The following is a 20,374-nucleotide window of genomic DNA, read 5'->3' as shown; positions in this document are numbered from 1 at the left end:
ATATGGTGGCTTACATCCATCTGTAATGGGCTCCGTTGCCCTCTCCTGGTGTCTGAAGATAGCTACAGTGTACTCACATATATAAAATAAATAAATCTTTAAAAAAAAAAAAAGAATGCATGGAGGAGGAGCTTCCTCCTGGGATGTCCATGGAGTAGGAAGGTCAGCTGGGTGGTGCATTCTCTCCATCTCTGAACTAGGAGGCTTTCAGCACAGCATCTGGCTCCTGAGTCTTAATTGGTAAATTGAATGGTTGGGATTTAAAAAAAAAAAAAAAAAAAGCCTAGCTGGATGAATTGAGTTGATGTAATATAATACTATTAAATCACATTTGCTTGTGATTTATACAGCAATTCTGCGTGTATTAATTGCATACTTTGTTGATGTCCAATGCTGTGACAGTTACAAGGGATGTGGTAATGAAGTCAGGAATCTCTCTCTGTACCAGAGGATGGCGTGTCCTTAGGAAGAGGGTTGGAAGGAGAGTCACTGAGGTGACATGCGAGTAAAGAGTAGAAGCTGATGAGGGAACAGACCCAAGAGATTGAGGCAGAGGGAATAGCTAGTGCAGAGCCTCTGAAACAGGAGTCAGCCTAGAGTGTTTAAAGGGCAGGCCCTTCCTGTGCTTGAAAGGGAGTGAATAGAAGGGAGAATTTATGGCTAAAATATATAAATTTTTTATACATGCATTGGTGTTTTGTTTGCATGTATGTTTGTGTGAGAGTGTTGGATCACCTGGAAGAGGAGTTACAGACAGTTGTGAGTTAACATGTGGGTGCTGGGAATTGAACCTGGGTTCTTTGGAAGAGCAGCTAGTGCCCTTAACCAATGAGCCATCTCTCTAGCCCCTATTGTATTTTATGTATGTATGTATGTATGTATGTGTGTGTTTGCACATGTGTAGGCCACTGCACACACATTGGAGCTCAGAAGACAACTTGCAGGAGTTGTTTTTCTTCTTCCGTACGAATCCTAGAAACTCAACCCTTATTGTCAGGCTTGGCAGCAATCACCTTTACTTTCTCAGCCAACCCACAGCCCTAAGGAGAGTTAGATAGAAAATGCTGCTTTAGTTTAGAGAGGTCAGAGAGGGGACAGGGTGAGGAGAGTGTCTAAAGGGATTGTGAGAGAGGGTAGCAGGACGGGCTCACCATCCTCATGTAGTGAACGGACGTTGCTTACCCTCATCACCCAGCTGACAGCTGCAGGGTTCTGGTTTCACTTTGGGTCCTCAATGTCTTGAGCGCCAGATCCCTTGGCAGGTGCCACGTATGAAGACAGTCCAGAAACCCAGCATAGCTGCGGGCTCTCAGAATTCATAGGCTTTGAGGGGGCTGTGCATTTTTTTTTACTGGATTCTCAAGTCCCACAAGCAGACATGGAATCAAATCTTTACCTGCCTGAAGCTTGCCTTGTAGTTTTACACACTGACAGGGTCCTTGGACTCCTACAATTGCCTATGAGTGTATCTGAAGAAACAAACTTCTGTACTGACTCACTCGTCAGAGCCTTAGTTTAGGTATGTAGCCATTTATCAGATATGTGCCAAAAATACTGTACAGCAGTAGTAGTGGAAAATATTAGAAATTATTTAAAAATGTGATTTTCATTAACCTTATGGAATTGAGACTTTTACCCCTCTAAAACTCCATTGTATGTCTTTGTTTTGTCTAGTAGGTCTTTTATTTTTTAATTTTTGGAGGTAAGATTTCTCTAAGCAACCTTGGTTGATGTAGAACTATGTAGACAAGACTAGCCTCAAATTCACAGGTCTGTTTGCCTCTGCCCCCTGAGTGCTGAGATTAAAAGTGTGTGCCACCATGCCTAGTATTAACTAGTAGATCTTTTGTAGCAAATTATACTGAACTATTTCCTAACTATATATGCCGAATGAAAATCCAGATGGTTACTGTTAATGAGAAAAGGAAGTTCTTGCAGTGACGGCACATACCTTTAATCCCAGCACTTGAGAGACAGAAGCAAGTACTTCTGAATTTGAGGCCAGCCTGGTCTATGGAGCAAGTCCCAGGACAGCAAGGCTATACAGAGAAACCTTGTCTCAAACAAAACAAAACAAAACAAAACAAAACAAAAAACTTTTTTGTGTGTGTGTGTGTGTTTTTCGAGACAGGGTTTCTCTGTATAGCCTTGGCTGTCCTGGAACTCACTTTGTAGACCAGGCTGGGCTTGAACTCAGAAATCTGCCTGCCTCTGCCTCCCGAGTGCAGGGATTAAAGGCCTGTGCCACCATGGCGGGCAAAACAAAACATTCTTATATGACTTATATGGGGTTGGATGTGATGGCACATGCTTTTATCCTAGTACTTAGGAGGCAGAGGCAGGTAGATATGGGTTCAGGTCCAGCTTGGTTTACATAGTAAAATCCTGCGGGGGGGTGGGGTGGGGTGGGGGATGGGGGGTTATAATAACACTTTTTTTTTTTTTTTTTTGGTTTTTTGAGACAGGGTTTCTCTGTGTAGCCCCAACTGTGTGTGTGTGTATTTTATATACACCACTTACATATATTACAGATATGTTTAAATAGTTAATAGTGTGATTCCTTAGGACTTTTTCAGATGTTCTATTATGCTGCTCCTTTTCTGTATTTATCTTCTCCCTCTTCCATTCCCTAACTAAAGCCCCTCCCCCTTTCTCCCTTCAGGTCACTTGTACCCTGCTGTTGCCTCTCTATTGCTCCATTTCCCACTTCCACAATGGGCCCTTTTTATTTTCCTAGTTTCTGCAGTTAATCCGAATCAACTCTGGAGATAACTAAAAAGTTGAAAAGTGGCCAGTCCTGGTGGCTCACACCCTTAATCTCAACACTAAGGAAGCAGAGGCAGGAGGATCTCAGTCAGTTCTAGTCCAGCCTGACCTGCATAGCAAGTCCCAGCCCAAACCAAGGACTGTCTCAAAACAAAACAGGGGCTGGAGTGATGGCTCATCAATTAAGAGTACTGGCTGCTCTTCTAGAGGACCAAGGTTCAATTCCCAGCACCCAGATGGCATCTTATAACTGTTGGTAACTGTAGTTCTATACAATCGGCACCCTCACACAGACAGCAGGCAGAACACCAATGCACAAAAAATAAATCTTCAAAAACCAACAAAACACCAGTAACGATAATAAATAAAAAGAGAAAAGTAAGGAATTAAGCAGATTTTTGCTTTTCTAGTATGTTATATAGTAACCAAGTAGCCTGGTTGGGTAATGAAACTTCTTTATAAAAGCATCTTAGCACTCTTTAGTCTGGAAATGACAACACAGGTTAGAAAAGACATTTTGTTGACCATGAGGAATTCAGTTACTCAAACAGTGGTGGTAATAAAGAATAAAACCATCTGGTGAAAGGTCGCTGAGGAATTACATAAAGGAGGAATTAGGTCTTCTGTACTCAAATCCCAGTGATCAGTCTCAGTGGTCACTGTCACCGAATCAAGGCAGATGATGTCTCCCAGTATGAAAGCTACACAGTATGAAAATTATGTCTCCACTTAATTTCCTTTTCTTTCTTTTTCCTTCCTTCCTCTCTCTCTGCCATTCTTTTTTTCCCTCCTTCCCTCCCTTCTTCCCTTCCTCCATCCCTCCCTTCCTTCCATCCTTTTTTCCTTCCTTTCAGTGTTGGAATGAAACTCAAGAGCAGGTGTTTTTTGCTGCTGAGTTACACTTGTAATCTCCACAACATACAGACTTGTACTTGTCCATACAGTATCTTACTCTTGTTAAAAAAAACATAGGGCTGGAGAGATGACTTACTGGTTAAGAGCGCTGACTGTTCTTCCAGATGTCCCGAGTTTAATTCCCCACAATCACATGGTGGCTCACAACCATCTGTAATGGGATCTGATGTCCTCTTCTGGTGTGTCTGGAAACAGCTACAGTGTACTCATACATGAAATAAATAGATAAAAAATGAAAAACAAAAAACAAAGACCAGGAAAAAACCCTGAAATAATCTGATGAAGCTTCTGAAATGAACTTTGAGTCTATAGAAATATGGGGTATAATGTACTGAGTTACACAGTACCACAAGAAACTAATCTGACAGGAGATGGAATGTTCGGTAGTTAGTTGACCTGATTTGTTCAAGACAGTTGCATGAAAATAGGTAAAGGTACTATTCTAGATTAAAAAAGAATTAAGAGAGATAAGAACTAAGCAAAATGACCTTTTGGGAAGCAGAATTCAGACAGTGATTAATTTGAGTCGGTCAGGTGGTGGTGGCGAATGCCTTTAATCCCAGCACTCAGGAGGCAGAGGCAAGCAGATCTCGCTGATAGTGAAGCTAGTCTGATCTACAGAGAGAGTTCCTTCTTAGTTAGGGACACAAAGAGAGACCCTGTCTCAAAAACAAACAAACAAGTTAATTTGAATTAAGTTTGAATGTGTATTAGCTCTTGGTTGATCGAATTTTAATTCAAGACAAAAGAAGGATAGAGGCAGGGATAGATGAAAAGTTGTGTCACCATGCAAGATGGAAGCCTTTTGATGGGTGCGTAGTGATATTCTCTGTTTTGCTTTTATGTATGTGTGGACATTTTCCAATTGTGAAAACTAGAGAACATTACAAATGCATGATAGGAGTACAGAGGAACTAGTGAATGATTGTATTTCTTGGAGGGGCTAGTGCTTGTGAATTGGTCTTCTAATAGTCCAGGCTGTTATTAGGTAGTTTAGGAAATCCAGGGAAATCAAGCATGGTACATTCCCAGTAGGATACTAAGAGATGAGGGTGGTGAGTTGCAGGCCAGCCCAGGTTACACAGGGCGACTCTGTTGAAAGAAAGAGGGAGGGAGAAAGAGAAATGCAAGGGAAAATTAGGTTTCATGGGAAAATAGTAAGTAATCAGAAGTAAAAAGAGTTCAGAGAATATAATTTAGGAAGGGCTAATGTTTATGGCTGCTGGTCAGTTTAGGTTTCATATGATTGATTAATGACATTCTTGCAGCCTTTATTTTCTTTAAAATCTGATCATCTGTAAAATAGTTGCCTAAAATCCTCTGGGCAGGGGTTGGGGGTCCTAGGTTCTATATTCAGCACCACAAAAAGCAACCAGATTTAACATACAGGAGTTAAGTATCCTATGCATCTGGTCCCTCCCCAGTTTCTCAGGCTATAGCTGTATATACACAGAGTACATCCCTTTATGGGAACTAGGCTTCTTGCCACCCAGGCTAATGGTAAAATGTTCAGAACTAGGAAAGTGCAATTATCTGGATGTGGAGGAACCCCTGTGAATACTTACTTCCTGACTGTACAAGTCCTGACTGTAGAAGCCCAGCCTGCTGCCCTGCTTTGCTTTTTGTTCTTTGTACCACCACCCTCCTGATAAATAACTGGGGAAGTAGCTAGCTACCAGCTTGCACTGATGGGTAAGGACAGGAAGTGCTCCAGGCAGATGAAAAGTCTGTGGCACAAGGTGTGGAAAAGTGTGCTGTAATGCAAATGGAAAGTGGCCTCAAGCCTGGTTGTTTCAGTTCTGCTCTCAGACTCCTGTATCCCATTCCCCACCCAGACACACACACACACACACACACACACACACACACACACACACACACACACACATATATTCTCTCATTCCCTCATTCTCTCACCCTCCCTCCTCCCTCCCTCTCCCCCCCCCCACCCCCCACCCCAGGAGCTCCTATTTGCTCTCTGGTGTCCAATCTTTTTTCTTCCTAAGAAACTCTTTGTTTTTCAGCTGTGTTGTTTTGGGGATTACCCTTCTTAGTCTCCTGACAGCTGACAGTGATAATTGATAAGGTCTAGCCCATGGACCTGTGACAGGAAGTACTAGATGAGAACAACTAGGTCTCCTTACTGGAAAAGAAGAGTGCTCCTTCATCTCCTCCACGTTGTACAAGTTGTTAAGGATGCAGGTGGAACAGCTGAAGGTCAAGCCCCATATAATTCAGGGAGTTGTTATTAGACGTAAACCTGGTGTTAATGAGTGAAGAAAGCTATAGGCCATAACAGTAATCCAGGTAAGAGATTGGACTGGAACGGTTGTATAGGAGACAGGTAGGTTTTGTTGTTACTAGATTTTGTTCATTTGTTTGGTTTTATTGAGGGATATGGGGGAAATTGGGAAGGAGTTGGCTGTTTTTTGAGACAGGGTCTTGTGTAGCCCAGTCTGGCCTTGAACTCACAGAATAGCTGAGAATCACTTTGAACCTCTCCTGCTTCCACCTCCCAGGGTAACGGATTACAGGAGTGTACCACCATGTCCAGTTTAGGACTAGATTTGTTGGTTTGTTTGTTTGTTTGTTGTTTTAGGACTAGATTTTTATAAGGTAAAATATATATAATGTAGAGCTTGCTGTTTTAACTGTTTACAAGTGTTCAGTAACAAAAAACCAACCAAACAAAAAAACCATTCACATGGTGTATAGGCACCACCACCATCTATCTCTTGAACTTTACTGACCTTGTGAAGCTCTGAAAACTGGAGTCGAGTGGTTTGCATGTAATTATTTGGTTTTTGTGTGAGTGTGACTGCAGGCATGCACATGCCATTGTGCACATGTCAGAGAAGGATCTGGGAGTTGGTTCTCACCTTCCTCCTTATTGAGGTAGGGTCACTTTTGCTTTTGCTACTGCCCCATATACTCGAGGCTAGCTGACTTGGAACTTCTGTCTCTCCCTCTCATCTCACCATAGTAGTGCTGGGTTACCAATAGATATTACCACAACTGGTTTTTTGCATGGGTTCTGTGGATTAGGATTTTATACTTGGGCAGCATTTGTGTGGGTTTTTGTTTGTTTGATTTACTTTGGTTTGGTTTGTTTTTTTGCAAGGCAAGGTTTCTCTGTGTAGTCCTGGCTGATCTAGAACTCCATCTGTAGACCAGGCTCTCCCCAGACTCAGAGATCTGCCTGCCTCTTCCTCCTGGGATTAAAGGTGCCCAACACCATTATTCAGGGTTTTTTTCTGTCTGTTTTGAGATAGGATCTCTCAATGTAGCTCCTGGGTGAGTAGATCAGGCTGGCCTTGGACTTAAAAAGATTTGTCTGCTTCTGCCTCTCAAGTGCTGGAATTATATGTAATGCTAGTGTGTGTGTGTGTGTGTGTGTGTGTGTGTGTGTGTGNGGTGTGTGTGAGAGAGAGAGACAGACAGAGAGACAGAGAGAGAGACAGAGACAGTCAGAGAGAGACTGACAGAGGCAGAGATGGGGGTGGGGAGGAAGGGAGAAGAGAATCAAAGATGCCCTCCAGGGTTTCTTTCTGTACCTGGGTCTCTTCCTAATACTGCTGTTGACTGAGAAAACTGAAGGAAGAGACGCCTAGAATAATAGGTCTGGGATACCTGTTAAAGGTGTGGTTTTCAGTAGGTAGGTGAACACACTTTGAGAGAGGAGAGCTGAGGTCCACAGCTACAGAATATGGGAACTGTCGGTTAATGATGGTATTTAAAACTAGAAAACAGGGATGCAGCAAGTGAGTGGTGCAGCAGCAAGCCTTAGAGTACTCCAGCATGTAGAGGTCAGAAGATGACTGGGAAGCAGCCAGGGAGTCTGAAACTGGATCAGCTGAAAAGCCAGGAGAGATTTAAGCCAGTACAGTATCTTGGATGTTGGATGTCAGACAAAGGAAATCAGTCAAGGCAGAGGAGGAGGCTCACCCTCTCCGCATTGCTGAGATAGGCTAGGCTTCTCTGACCTATCCAAGACTCACCAGAGAATCATCAGTTAGAAACTGCGGGGATGAGGGTCAGGGGTGGGGTCGTTAGTGTTTCTGATAGATGGGGGTGGGAGCTCCTGAAGCACTGATTCAGGTTACGGTTTTTTGTTTTTTTATGTTGTTGAACCCAGCCTGGCTTCAAACTCATGTATTTGAATGATTCTCTTTCCTCAGCCTCCTGAAAAGCTGAGACTACAGGTGTTTACCATGCCTAGTTTTGAAGCATTCTTAAGGGCAATGACAACTTTTTAACAAAAATATACTTAGTTCAACAACAACAACAACAACAAAAATTCCTAAATTTTAATGGGCTTGTAGGCCACACGATGTGTGGTGACTTAGATATATTTTTAATTTCTGCCCCATATGGTTATGGAGAAAATTTGCATCTGAAGTGGGGAAAGAGTTTAAGAACAGATGTTGTCTTTGATTTACCATAATTAATGTGAATTTAGATACTTACCTTTTGTAGCCTTTCCCTGGATAATCTTTTTTTTTTTTAAGTTGTATTAAGATTTATTGCAATGAAGCTGAAACATGAGTTCTTGTGAGGTTGGCGAGATGGCTCTGAGGTTAAGAGCAAGTATTGTTCTTGAGGAGGATCTGAGTTTGGCTTCCCTGCATCCATGTTGGGTGCCTTACAACCACCTGTATGTAACTCTAGCTATAAGGGATCGTTTGGACTCTATGGGTACCTATACTTCTATGGACACACAACATATGCATATAGTTTTTTTTTAAATCTTGAAAAAATGGCTAGGTGTACTAGAACAAACCTTTAATCCCAGTGTTTGAGAAAGCAGAGGCAAACTGATCTCTTTATGTCTGAATATGAGGCCAGCCAGGGCTACATTGTGAGACCCTGTCTCAAAAATAAGAACAAGATAGATTTCTTACATATTTAGCACATATAACATGGCAGTAAGTTAGATTCAGGACCCTATGCATGCAAAGACAGGTGCTGTACTATTGACCCATAATCCCAGCCTGGCAATATATTTTTAGTATAATTTATTTTGGGAAAAGAACATCAAAACAACATATAATAACATCTAGATTTTACTAAAATACCCAAAGTATTTTATTTATTTATTCAGGAATAGTACTGTTTACTTTTTAGCAGAACCCCTACCCCTCCAAGCCCTGCCCAGTTAAAAGTGAAGATGTATCACCGTCAAAGGCTTTGCATGTCATGGTGCTTAGCCCATGTGACAGACAGGAGCTCAGAAACCCCCTCTGTTGTTTTTACTGGCAATATAGCAGCTTGTCCAGGTCAGAATGTTCTTTTGTCTGAACATGTGGTGTTGTAGGCATATGCTGACTTTATTACATTTTCTGGTTGTTCCACCTTATGTATAGCTTGGCTTTTCTCTATGATTGAAAATTCTGGCTGCAAAAAGATTTGTAGGTTTTTTTTTGTTAATCAAGGAACCACACCCTTGGGATGGAAATCTGAGTCTTGAGTGATCAACAAGCATTCTCCCACAGTACAGCACCAGCTTGTCAGTGTTTGCTATTTTCAGTAAGCTTGGTTTTTTTTCCCATTTTTAACCTGTAGTGCAGTTTTCATAAGTACTTTCCATAGTCTTCAAGTAGTCTGAGTTCTCTGTTTCTCCCGAGACACATTTAGATGGCAGTATCAAGGTCTGGTCTGTGGGTTGGGTCATTGTGTAATGACTCTGGAATTACCATATAGACAATAAGCTGTATTCAAAACAAGGTTGTGGACACTGAAAATCAAATGGAATGCGTAAGGTATATGAGTACTGGAGAGAGGGAAATGATGGAATGGCTTTGGAATTTCAATTGGAAGCAGCCAATCTGGCAACTTGCTTTCACTCTAGAGACTTTTTGTCTGATCATACATCAGGTACAGAATGGCTTAGTTCTTGCTGGGGATCTGAGAAAGATGAATTGTTGAATGGAATTAAGCAGAGCAGTGAACTTTTGGGTTCTAACATCTGTGTTAATATGGAAAAAAAGTAAGCTGTTTTGGGAGATGAGGTTGACCTAGGCATCCACAGTTCCATTCACAAGCAGGTAGAAAGTGCTGTAGGAAGGAATAGCTGTAACAAAATTTCAGAACATATAGGTGGACCCTCAACAACTATGATGGTATAGAAAGGATGTCTTAGTTCTCAAACAGGATGGACTTAAATTAGAACCCTTTGTAATCTGCTTAAGATATAAAACTTACTGAGAAGAAAGAGGATGTGGTGGCCCAGGCCTATAATCTCAGTACAAGGTCACCCTTGTACTAGTGAGGCTACACTAGTGAGGCCAGTCCAGATAAGTTGTTGCCTCAAGAAACATACAAGTGGTGTAGAGAGATGGCTGGTTTTGGAGAAGACTTGAGTTCAGTTCCCAGCACCTACATGGCAGTTCATACTTTTTTGTAATTCCAGTTCCAGGAGATCCAAACCCTCTTCTGGCCTTTTCAGGCACTAGGCATATACATGGGGTATAGATATATGTGTAGACAAACACACAGATAAAAATAAAATATTAAGCCGGGCATGGTAGTGCACACCTTTAATCCCAGCACTCGGGAGGCAGAGGCAGGCGGATTTCTGAGTTCGAGGCCAACCTGGTCTACAAAGTGAGTTCCAGGTCAGCCAGGGCTACACAGAGAAACCCTGTCTTGAAAAACCAAATAAATAAATAAATAATAATAAAATAAAATATTAACAGCAACATTAAACAACCAAACAGGTACACCAAGAAGAGAGGGACTCTGGTTATACCCATGTCTACACTGTGGTAGATACTGTGCATACAGTATAAGAATAGGAAGGTTCATGTGCTCAACGGTTCTGCTTTGAGACCTGGTCTCACTCTGTAATCCATGTAGATTTTGAGTTTGTGAATGTCATGTCTCAGCCTCCTGAGTGCTAGGAGTACAGGCATATACCATGGCACCAGGCTTATGATATACCTGTCTTGGCCATCAGGAATTTCCAGTAAGCAGGGTTCTGTTTCAGTAGCTCCCTAACGATTATCTGCTTCCAGAATGTCTTCTCTTTAGTACCTACCCACTATTGTTTTTATATCCTGGATCTTGTCACAGGCAGACAGGGCAACCTGGTGGTCAGAAATGTCTTTTAGAGTGAGACAGACATTCCTCACTTAAACCTACTTGACATTAAGCAAATTTATCTTTTTAAGCCTGTTTTGTCATCTGTAAAATTGGTTACTTTACCATGTGTGCGACTCCTGGCATGAGTTAAGGTGGTGGCTGTTGGTAGAGCTTCAATGCTATTTTATACTTAAGTACCTGGCCTTGACTGTTCCACTCACCCATTCTCCAGCTTATCCAATCTGTTCTGCAGCCTTACATGCCCTGAGTCTGTGAGCTGAGAGAGCTGTCTGTGACCCTGGGACACATTCTTCCAAACCTGTGTGAGGACAGTCCCCAAGAACTGGCCCATCCCTGAGTCAAGGAGGGTGAGGTCTATTAAGGGCGTTGAGAGCTGAGCCAGGAAAGGAGATGAGATAAAGGGTGAGCAGAGACAGGAGCTTTGTCCTCTCAGAAGGTGATGTTTATGTGTCTGTTACTTGAGGTGACATTTTATAATAAGTAGTCACTGAAACCAGTTTCCAAGAGTCGGGCTAACTACTGGTTGAGTTGGCCTTTAATTATTTACAGCGTGTATTTTGTCACAATCTTAATTGGGTTTATGCTTTACCCATCGTGGGAAAGAAGAGGGCAGTTCTTACAGAGAAGAACTGCAGCTTAAATGACTCATCTAAGGTCAGGTACATAATAAAGAGCAAAGACAGCAGACTGACAGCAGGATTCCACTCCACCACTCTAGCAGTGCATTAGGAGGACCCACCCCAGCCCCATGCTTCTGTGATCCAGATACCAGGCTTCACTGCCATTTCTCAGTGTGTTCCTTTCAGAGTAGGAAGTGAAGCTTCCTTGGTTTATCCTCAGAGAGCCTTTTCCTCACCACCTGCCAGGCAGCTTGTTCTCCAGCTGCATCTGACCTTGTGTCTATTTATGGCTTTGTTGTCTCTTAGCCCCATTAGGATGTAACCCTCCTGAGCACAGGGACTTTCTCATCCTCTTTCCTGTGTACCCTCAGGGTTTTTGAGCTTTGTACATATTAGGCATTCATGTATTATATATTTATTATTAGAAGGAGCAAGTAATTTTCATTGGTCAGAAGCTGTGAGAATGTGACCCCAGAGCAGCATGGCAACTTCACTTCCCCTCCATTTCTTTCTCCCATAGCTTGCTAAGAGGCCAAGAAAGAGGGGAGAGAGTGTGACCTGGAGGAGCCACCCGGCTCCTCTGTGCTGGCGCTATAGGGAGCTTCCTGGTCCCCTTAGCCGGTGCCAGTCAAGACTGAATTTCTGTTGTGTGCCTGGTCCAGTGCTGCCACCCTCTGTCTGTTTGGGTATTGAAAGTGTTGAAGACAACAGGACATACTTGCTAAAATCATAGAAGCTGAACACTGAATGAAGAGACTGCTCTGCTTGTTTGTTTTGTAACATAACCTTTGTGCCTGGTTTCATAACTTGTTTAGCTTTAGTCTTTTTCTCTGAAACATAGAGATGACTTCATAGGGGTGTTCTGGGATTTGTGACACAACCCATATGAACTCTGTAGTGTAGACCAAGCGCATGCTGAATGCTTAGTTAAAACCGACTGGTAGTGTGTATGGTACTAGACAGATGGCGTTTATTCATGTCAGGAGTCTCTAGCTGGATTCGTAGGTCTGTGTCCCTCACCCTACCCTTCATAGCCATAGCCTTAGTGGGGAGGAGCTCTGAGGAAAGGGGCAGTGGAAACCCAGGAGGTAGAATTCAGCTTTGATTTAGCTGTTCACTTAGAGGGTGGACACTTTAATATGAGCTTATTGTTTGATTTTTTTTTTTTTTTTTTGCTCTAGTTTTGGATGAAACTTTAAATTAACATGTTTGCTCTGGTGCTTTCTCCAGGGGAGAAATCATTTAGGGAGGATAGGTATTACTTTGGGAGCTGGCCTGTCCCAGTTTCTGTAGCAAAGCAGCTCTGTTGTGTGATGCTGGATTGGGTTTATGGTTAAGGGCAGCATCTGACTTAGATGTGGCTGAGCCTTTAGGCTGCTCCAAGGTACAAGATGGGATGAGAGCATAGGGACTCTAATGGATGTTAAATCTTTGTGAGAAGCAATGCAGACAGTTGGAGCAGATGGGGTCTCACCAGATTGCCCAGGCAGACTTTGAACTTCAATTCTCCAAGCTCAGAATCTTTTTCAGCTAGCAGTTTCTCCTGCTTTTTAGAGAAAAACATAGGAAATCAACAAACATCACAGCTGTGCCCAAGTTAGATAACCAGACTGGGAGTTGTACACTCCTGAAATCTAAGAAATTCAGGAGACTGAGGCAGGGGGATTGCAAGTCCAAAGCCAGCCTGAGCTACTTAGTGAGACCCTCCTGTACAAAGATAAAAAGGAAGGAGGACGTTAGCTCTTCCTCATTCTGCTCCAGGCCCTGGGGATAACTTCAGTACCACCAAAAACATAAAGAGAAAGTAAGAGCGGGGAGGTGGCAGTGGTGCACACCTTTAGTACTAGCACTGAGAGGGGACAGAGACAGGTGGATCTCTGAGTTTGAGGCTAACCTGGTTTACAGATTGAATTCCAGGACCCTGTCTCCTGAAAAAGGGGGTGAGGGGGAGGAAGTAAAGTCACTAGGAAGCAAGAAAAGGAACAGCTTCCCTGGTCTCCAAGCAAATAATCTTTCATGGCTTAAAATGTTCATCTAACATTTTAACAATTTAGAACATTTGTCTACTAGCAGTGGGATTTGGGCTAATTATTGTTTTGAAGCAGGGGAAGGATAGCTTCTAACTCTCTTTGTAGACCAGGCTGGTCTTGAACTCATGATGCACCTACTTAAGTCTTCCAAGTGCTAGAATTACCTGAATGTATCACCATATCTGTCAGATTTATTGTTTGAAAAAAAAAAATCTGGCTGGACATGGAGGCATGTGCATTTAATCCCAGTGCTTGGTAGCCAGAAGCAGGCAGATTGCTGTGAGTTTGAGACCAGCCTGTCCTACAGAGTGAGTTCCAGGACAGACAGTTCCAGTGAGATCCTATTTGAATTATTAACTAGCCAACCAACCACTGATATGTGTCAGATTAGTGGGTTTCTGCCTTGTTGATAGAATTATCTCCTATGTTTTGTTGACTCTTGGAAGACTGGTCTGTCAGCTTTGTTTCGTAATGAGTAGGAACACAACAGACAACTGTATTCATAACAATATTAGCACAGCACTGAAACAACCAGTATCTTTAAGTTTCATTCCCAATGGAATGTTTTCTTCTAGGTCAAACCAACCTTTCAGATTTTTACTCACATACCATGACTTTTCCTTTGCGTTCTGAATACTCTGTGGCCACAATTGAGATTATGAATGGCTCTGGCCCACAGGAACTCAAAGACAGAGTCTAGACTCGGGAAGTGAGGTCAGGTGGTGGGAAGTTGGGAGACCCACTTGTACCTGAGGCTTACTGCTTGCTTTGAAATTTTGTTTTTGTTTTTGTTTTTGTTTTTGTTTTGTTTTTTTGAGACAGGGTTTCTCTGTATAGCCCTGGCTGTCCTGGAACTCACTTTGCAGATCAGACTGGCCTGAAACTCAGAAATCCGCCTGCCTCTGCCTCCCAAGTGCTGAGACTAAAGGCGTGCGCCACCACACCCAGCGCTTTGAAATGTTTGACTTCTAAATTTCTAGTATCAAGGCCCAAGAGGCAGGCACTTGTAAAGCAGGGGGACTTTCTAGCATTGCATGCTTTTATGATTGCCAGTCTGTTGACAGTTGAGGAGTTACTGCACTAATCCATGAGCATCCCACAGCCTAAAATCCCCTGGCTCTTTTGTTTTCACAGGTGTTGGGGCGATGTTTCTTGACAGTGGTGCAAGTCCATTTCCAGTTTTTGACCCACGCCTTGCAGAAAGTCCAGCCGGTGGCTCACTCTTGCTTTGCCGAGGTAGTTGTGCCAGAAAAAAAGAACAGCAGTTTGTCTGGTGTGGGCCACACACCTGAACTGGAGGAAGCTGTACGATCCTGGCGAGGGGCAGCTGAGGTAATTGACCTGGGAGAGGCTCCCGGGAGAGACACTTGCTTTAGACATTAAGTTGTAAACTTACCACTAGCTTGCTTCTTCTTCTTTTTCTTTTTCTTTCTTTCTTTTTTTTTTTTTTTTTTTTTTTTGAGACAAGGTTTCTCTGTATAGCCCTGGCTGTCCTGGAACTCACTCTGTAGACCAGGCTGGCCTTGAACTCAGAAATCTGCCTGCCTCTGCCTTCCAAGTGCTGGGATTAAAGGCATGCGCCACCACGGCTAGCTTGCTTCTTCTTGTGACAGCAAATGTCTTTAACAGCACTTACTTTATGTCAGGCCTATGCCAGACATTAAAATGATACCTATAGAGAAAGGCTTACAAAAACAGGATACAGAGGGTGCAGGAGTTGTCTAGACCCAAAAGAAGGAGCTTGCTTCTAAATGGGAGTGGTATGGGAAAGTCTAAAGAGGTGAGTCAGGGAGAAGGCTGCCACCTAAGTCAGGAATGAGGGGCAGTGTAAGAGACCAGATCTTTAGAGTTCAGACTCTATCTTAGAGAACCTAACCTAAGGTTAAACTCAAGTTAACTGACAGGCTAGTACCTAGCACCAGTTTCCAGGCTACTCTGCCTGCAACAAGATCTCTGTCTAGCACAGCTTCCAGGTCATCCCCCAGCAAATCTGCACCTCCAGATTACAAGCCTGCCCCTGACACTTCACTTCCTAACAACCACCATCAGGAAAAATGCAGAAGTTGAGTTTATGGCCCAGCACCAGCCAATTATGTTAAAGGCCATAATTGCCCCCCCCCCCAATCAGATGTGTATCAGATGTGCACTAGGCAAGATAACCCCTTTCTTGCCTTTATAAATGCTTACCTAAAACTAGGCTCCACCTTCCTGCTGTGTCAGAGTTCGCAGGGAGCCCAAGCATGAGCTTAAATAAAGAGACCCTAATGCAATTGCATCGGATTCGGATCCTTGGTGGTCTTTTTGAGGTTCACAAATATTTCCTGGCACAAGTGGAGCTGGCCAGGAGGGTGAGTACTCAGCAGGTAGCCAGGTAGGCTAGGTAACAGGAGTGTTTGGCAAGATGAACCTCACAAATTACCTGGGTTTTAGGAATGTGCCACCACTTGGTGCTGGGATTGGAACCTGGGACTTCATGAATGCTATGTAAACACCCCACCTACTGAGCTACATTCTCAGCCCTGTTTGGGGGTGGGGTGGGGAGGTGTTTTTTTTTAATCAGTTAATTTTGTTTTTCAAGGCAGAGTCTCTCTCTGTGTAGCCCTGGATGTCTTGGAGCTTACTTTATTTCAGACTGCCCTTGAGCTCAGAGATCTGCCGTCATCTGTCTCTCAAGTACTAGGATTAAAGGTGTTTGCCACCACCTTCCAGCTATTGTTTTTATTTTAAAGATTTATTTTAAGTTGTGTACTGGGGGAGTGCAGGTGTCCAGAGGGAAGCACCACATCCCTTTAAGCTGGAGTTACAGATGTTCGTGAGCTGCTTCTGTGGATGCTAGAAACTAAATTCAGGTCTTCTGCAAGGGCAGTACACACTTTCATCTCCGAGCTCTCTCTCCATCCCATTGTTTGTTTGTTTGTTTGTTTATTTGTGATACATTCTCACTCCCAGGCTGGCAGTTCTGTTTTGGTCCTCCAACTGCTGGGTTACAAGCTTGAGCTGCTTCTGTCGCCATCTTCTCTTAGATATGTTTGGGATCTTTGTAATTCTTGGTCTGCAACTATGAGGACTAGAGTTTGGATCCCAGCTTGATCACTGGAGTTCATCAGCATAGCCAACAACAACTTCACCAAAATCCTTAAAAACCAAAATGATGTTAAGGTTCAGAGAGACTGCTACAGAGCACTATGACAGTGAGTGAGTGGGAGTGGGTGACACCTGGGGCGGCCTCTGCCTGCTGTGTATGCATGGGCACCCTTTCAAACACACACATAAATTAAAAATTTGTAAAGCAAGAGTCTTAAGTAAGCCAGACCCAGAAAGATGAACACAGACTATTTTCTCTGGTACACAGAGCCTAGATTTAAATTTCTGTAGGTTGTGTATATAGTCTCTGTGCGTGTTTGTGATGAAAGGGGGCCATGATAAGGAAGGAAGAGATCTTGGGCAGGAGGAAGGAAGAAAGTCAAATGATACTTATGACAGGAATACAAGGGCATGCAGGCAGAGATGGGGAACAGGAGAGAACAAACTGTAGTGGCAGGTGCAAGAAAGTGCGATGATGAAACCCATTACTATATATGCCAACTCCAAAACTTCAGAAAAATGAATAGAAAAGGATGCTTAGCTGACCTAATCTTAGGTCCTCATTTATCACTTTTTTTGCATGTGATATTAGCCATTTTCCTATTAATTTATTTGACACATGAAGCCTTTTATTTTTTTTTTTTTTAAGATCAGAAGCTACCCAGCACAGCTTCACTAGTGGATAGAGAAGCTTGAGTGGGGTAGAATGGCATAGTGATCAGATTTGGGGAGGGACATGCCAGTGTCCATTGAGCATTGAGCATTCTCCTCTGGCTAAGGACCTGCTTTAGAAGTGGACTGCCGGCCATCTTCAAACCTTTTCATGGAGCATCCTGCCTAGTATACAGTTCTTCCTCTGGCCACTCTAGCATAGTATTCTCTAGTCCAGTGGCTCTCAGCCAGGGTCTCAGTCCTTATCGGGGGTTGAATGACCCTTTTACAAGATACCTAAGACTATCCAAAACCACAGATATTTACATAATTTATCGCAGTAGCGAAATTACAATTATGAAGTAGCAACAAAATAATTTTATGGCTGGGGGGGTCATCACAACATGAGGGACTATATTAAAGGGCCGTAGCATTGGGAAGGTTGAGACTTCTCTACACCCAGAACTTAAACTTGGATATTAGCAAATCAGAAATAGTTTTTCAACTGGCAAGGTGGTTCAATTGGTGAAGGTGTTTGTGATAGAACCTGATTGTGCTGACTTTCATGAGTTATACACACAGGCATGCAGGCACGCACATAGAAAAAGTTAAAAAAAGAAATTGCTCTTTATAAAGTCAGTCTGTCTCTTCCCTTCCTCTTCCTCCCCCTTTTATTTTTCGAGACAGTATTTTGCTGAATAGCCCAGGCAGGCTTCAAACTTGTAATGCTTCTGTCTCAGCCTCCCAAGTGCTGGAGTTATTTATAGGTGTCTATCACTATACTCCACTTATTTATTTTTAAATAATAAATACGCCTTCATATATGTTAGTGCACTACATGTGTACAGTCTTTGAGAAACCCAACCAGAAGAGGACATCAATTCCCCTGGAACTCAAGTTATAGGTAGGTGGTTGTGAGCCACCAAATATTTGCTGAGAATTGAACTTGGGTCCTCTGGAAATGCTCTTAACCACTGAGCGCTGTTTTCAGCCCTGGTTTGCTTTTTAATCAGGTTCTGTCTTCATAATGGCAGCATGTGTTTTGTAAGCATTTTAACACATACATGCAAATGTGTATGGTCTTTTGATAGGAAAGTATTATGTTGAAAAACCTGGAGGGTACTGTTGCCTTAGGAGAAGAGGCTGAGAAGACTCAACTACATAGTCTCATCAGTGTTCCGCCTGAGATAGGAGGCAGGAGGCAAAGGCAGTTTCCAGAGCCGCTGCAGTTGCCAGTAGCATTGCATTCTTCATCAGCCAGATCTCACACTTCATAGAGACCTGCAGGCCTGCAGACACTTTGAAATGAGACCCATAGCTCACAGTGATGGCTAACACAGCAAGAGTTAAATCTGTATTGTTAGTGGCCCTGCTGCACTTAAACTATCTGACAGCCTGGCAGTGGTGGTGGCGGTGGTGGCAGTGGTGGTGCCTTTAATCCCAGCACTTGGGAGGCAGAGGCAGGCAAATTTCTGAGTTCGAGGCCAGCCTGGTCTACAACATGAGTTCCAAGACAGCCAGGGCTATACAGAGAAACCCTGTCTTGAGGGGAAAAAAAAAACAAAAACAAAAACAAAAAAACTATCTGACATTACATACAGGGTTGAGGCCATTTGGTAGTTTTGGTTTTTGTTGTTGTTTTTAATGAGTAATTCTGTATCTGCTTCTCAAAGTTTTTATTAAAGCGATATATGCCTTCTCTCTAAATATCTTAAACCATGGCCACAATGCTTGATAATCTAATCGGAAGAGATAGGAAGATAGCAGTTGAAGTCATAAGGCAGAAATTTCTCACAGGCTCATAGCAGCCCACAAAGCCCACACTGAATAACATGCATTACAGTGATTACTATAGGGAGCAGCACAGTGGGAGTGGTCCCCTGGGTTATGGTCTGACCCAAGGTAAGCTTAAGCTGGACTGTGGCACTCAGTACTACCACTCAAGCCTGAAGTCCAGCAGAGGAGCCTAGACAACACTCTAAAGCTATACACTCCTTTTCTGCTGCATTTCAGTGGTTCTCTTGCAGACATGCTAACACCTCTTTGCTAGTGAGAAAAAGAAAAAGTAAAACCTTCCAAGATGGCCTCACAAAGACTTGCTATTTTACTTTATATAGAGAGTACATAATCTTCATGTATGGTTAAGGAGTGTATGTATGTTATTTCTTAGATGATTTGAATTACCCCACAGTTAATTTGCAGTGTATTGCCTTTTGTTATGGACCTAAAGCCAGGCATGGTGGCAAATACCTGTGTCACAGCACTTGGGAGGTGAAGCAGGAGGATCAGGAGCTCAATCAAGGCCATCCTTATTTAGTGCATTCAAGGCCATCTTAGGATATATGAGACCTTAGGATATTTATGTTTCAAAACAAAAATAAGTGAAATTTTGATCTTCCATCTCTTCTTCTTTCCCAGAGAGTTGTTCAGGTTTTCACAATATTCCATTTCTGATGTTATAATACTCTGTTGTGCTGCTGTCTGTCCTTTTTCCTGTTATTGTTTGTTTGGCTTTCTCTTTCATGTAAAAGAATTTCCTCGGAAAGACCCTCAGTGGCACTTAGAGGTTGAGTTGGAAGTGGGACTTATTACTGTCCTTTTCCCCTGCTGGCATGAGTTCAGGCCTTTGTCTGTAATCTGGCTTCACAGCCCTCTGTCATTATTGCTTCCAGCTCCAGCCTACAGAATATTCCCTTTACACTCTGAAACTTGAGTGCCACCTCACTGATCTTTTCCCCTGCCCACTTCCATGTATCCAGTGCCCTTCTGCCCACTGCTTCCTGTGGGTGTCCATTCTGTACACTACCTGTGAAAACGGAGTCTCCTGGTGCAGTCTTTCTTCCTGCATGGCCAGAACAGTACCACTTCTCCAGCTCACCTCCATCCCATCTGTCCCTTCCCTTTTATGACAACAGAGGAGGTACCCTTTTCACAGGTCCGGGGCTTACCTTGGCATTATCTTAATTCCATTTTTGAGGAACTGGCTTCTGCCATTGTACCCAGTATTTTCTCTCTCAATACTTATGTGCTTCTAACCTAAAAGTCTACCAGTTTCTCTGCTCTTTGGACAGTTAACTTTTTGAAGTTGTCTTTTCCTCACCTTTTTTATTCATTCTGAAAACCGTATATTTTCTGATTTCTTCTCAGCCAAATCTTTCACCTTTTATTAAAAATCATGAAGTACTATGGGCATATAAAATGTGCTAT

At 42.9% G+C, this 20,374-nt stretch overlaps 1 protein-coding gene across 5 annotated transcripts in view; it reads left to right on the top strand.

Annotated features, from left to right (window-relative positions):
• Kiaa0355 (KIAA0355 ortholog) overlaps positions 1-20,374 on the top strand; it is a 77,087-nt gene that overhangs the window by 33,895 nt on the left and 22,818 nt on the right. For all 5 annotated transcript variants that reach the window (XM_021167466.2, XM_029479262.1, XM_029479263.1 and 2 more), the window contains exon 3: positions 14,567-14,764. In XM_021167466.2, coding sequence (XP_021023125.1) covers positions 14,567-14,764 — 198 coding nt within the window. The remainder of the gene's footprint in view (positions 1-14,566; positions 14,765-20,374) is intronic.

Source organism: Mus caroli, chromosome 7, assembly GCF_900094665.2.
Source record: "Mus caroli chromosome 7, CAROLI_EIJ_v1.1, whole genome shotgun sequence".
NCBI lineage: Eukaryota > Metazoa > Chordata > Mammalia > Rodentia > Muridae > Mus > Mus caroli.
Note: the sequence above shows the minus strand (reverse complement) of the source record. Positions and strands in the feature narration are given on the sequence as shown.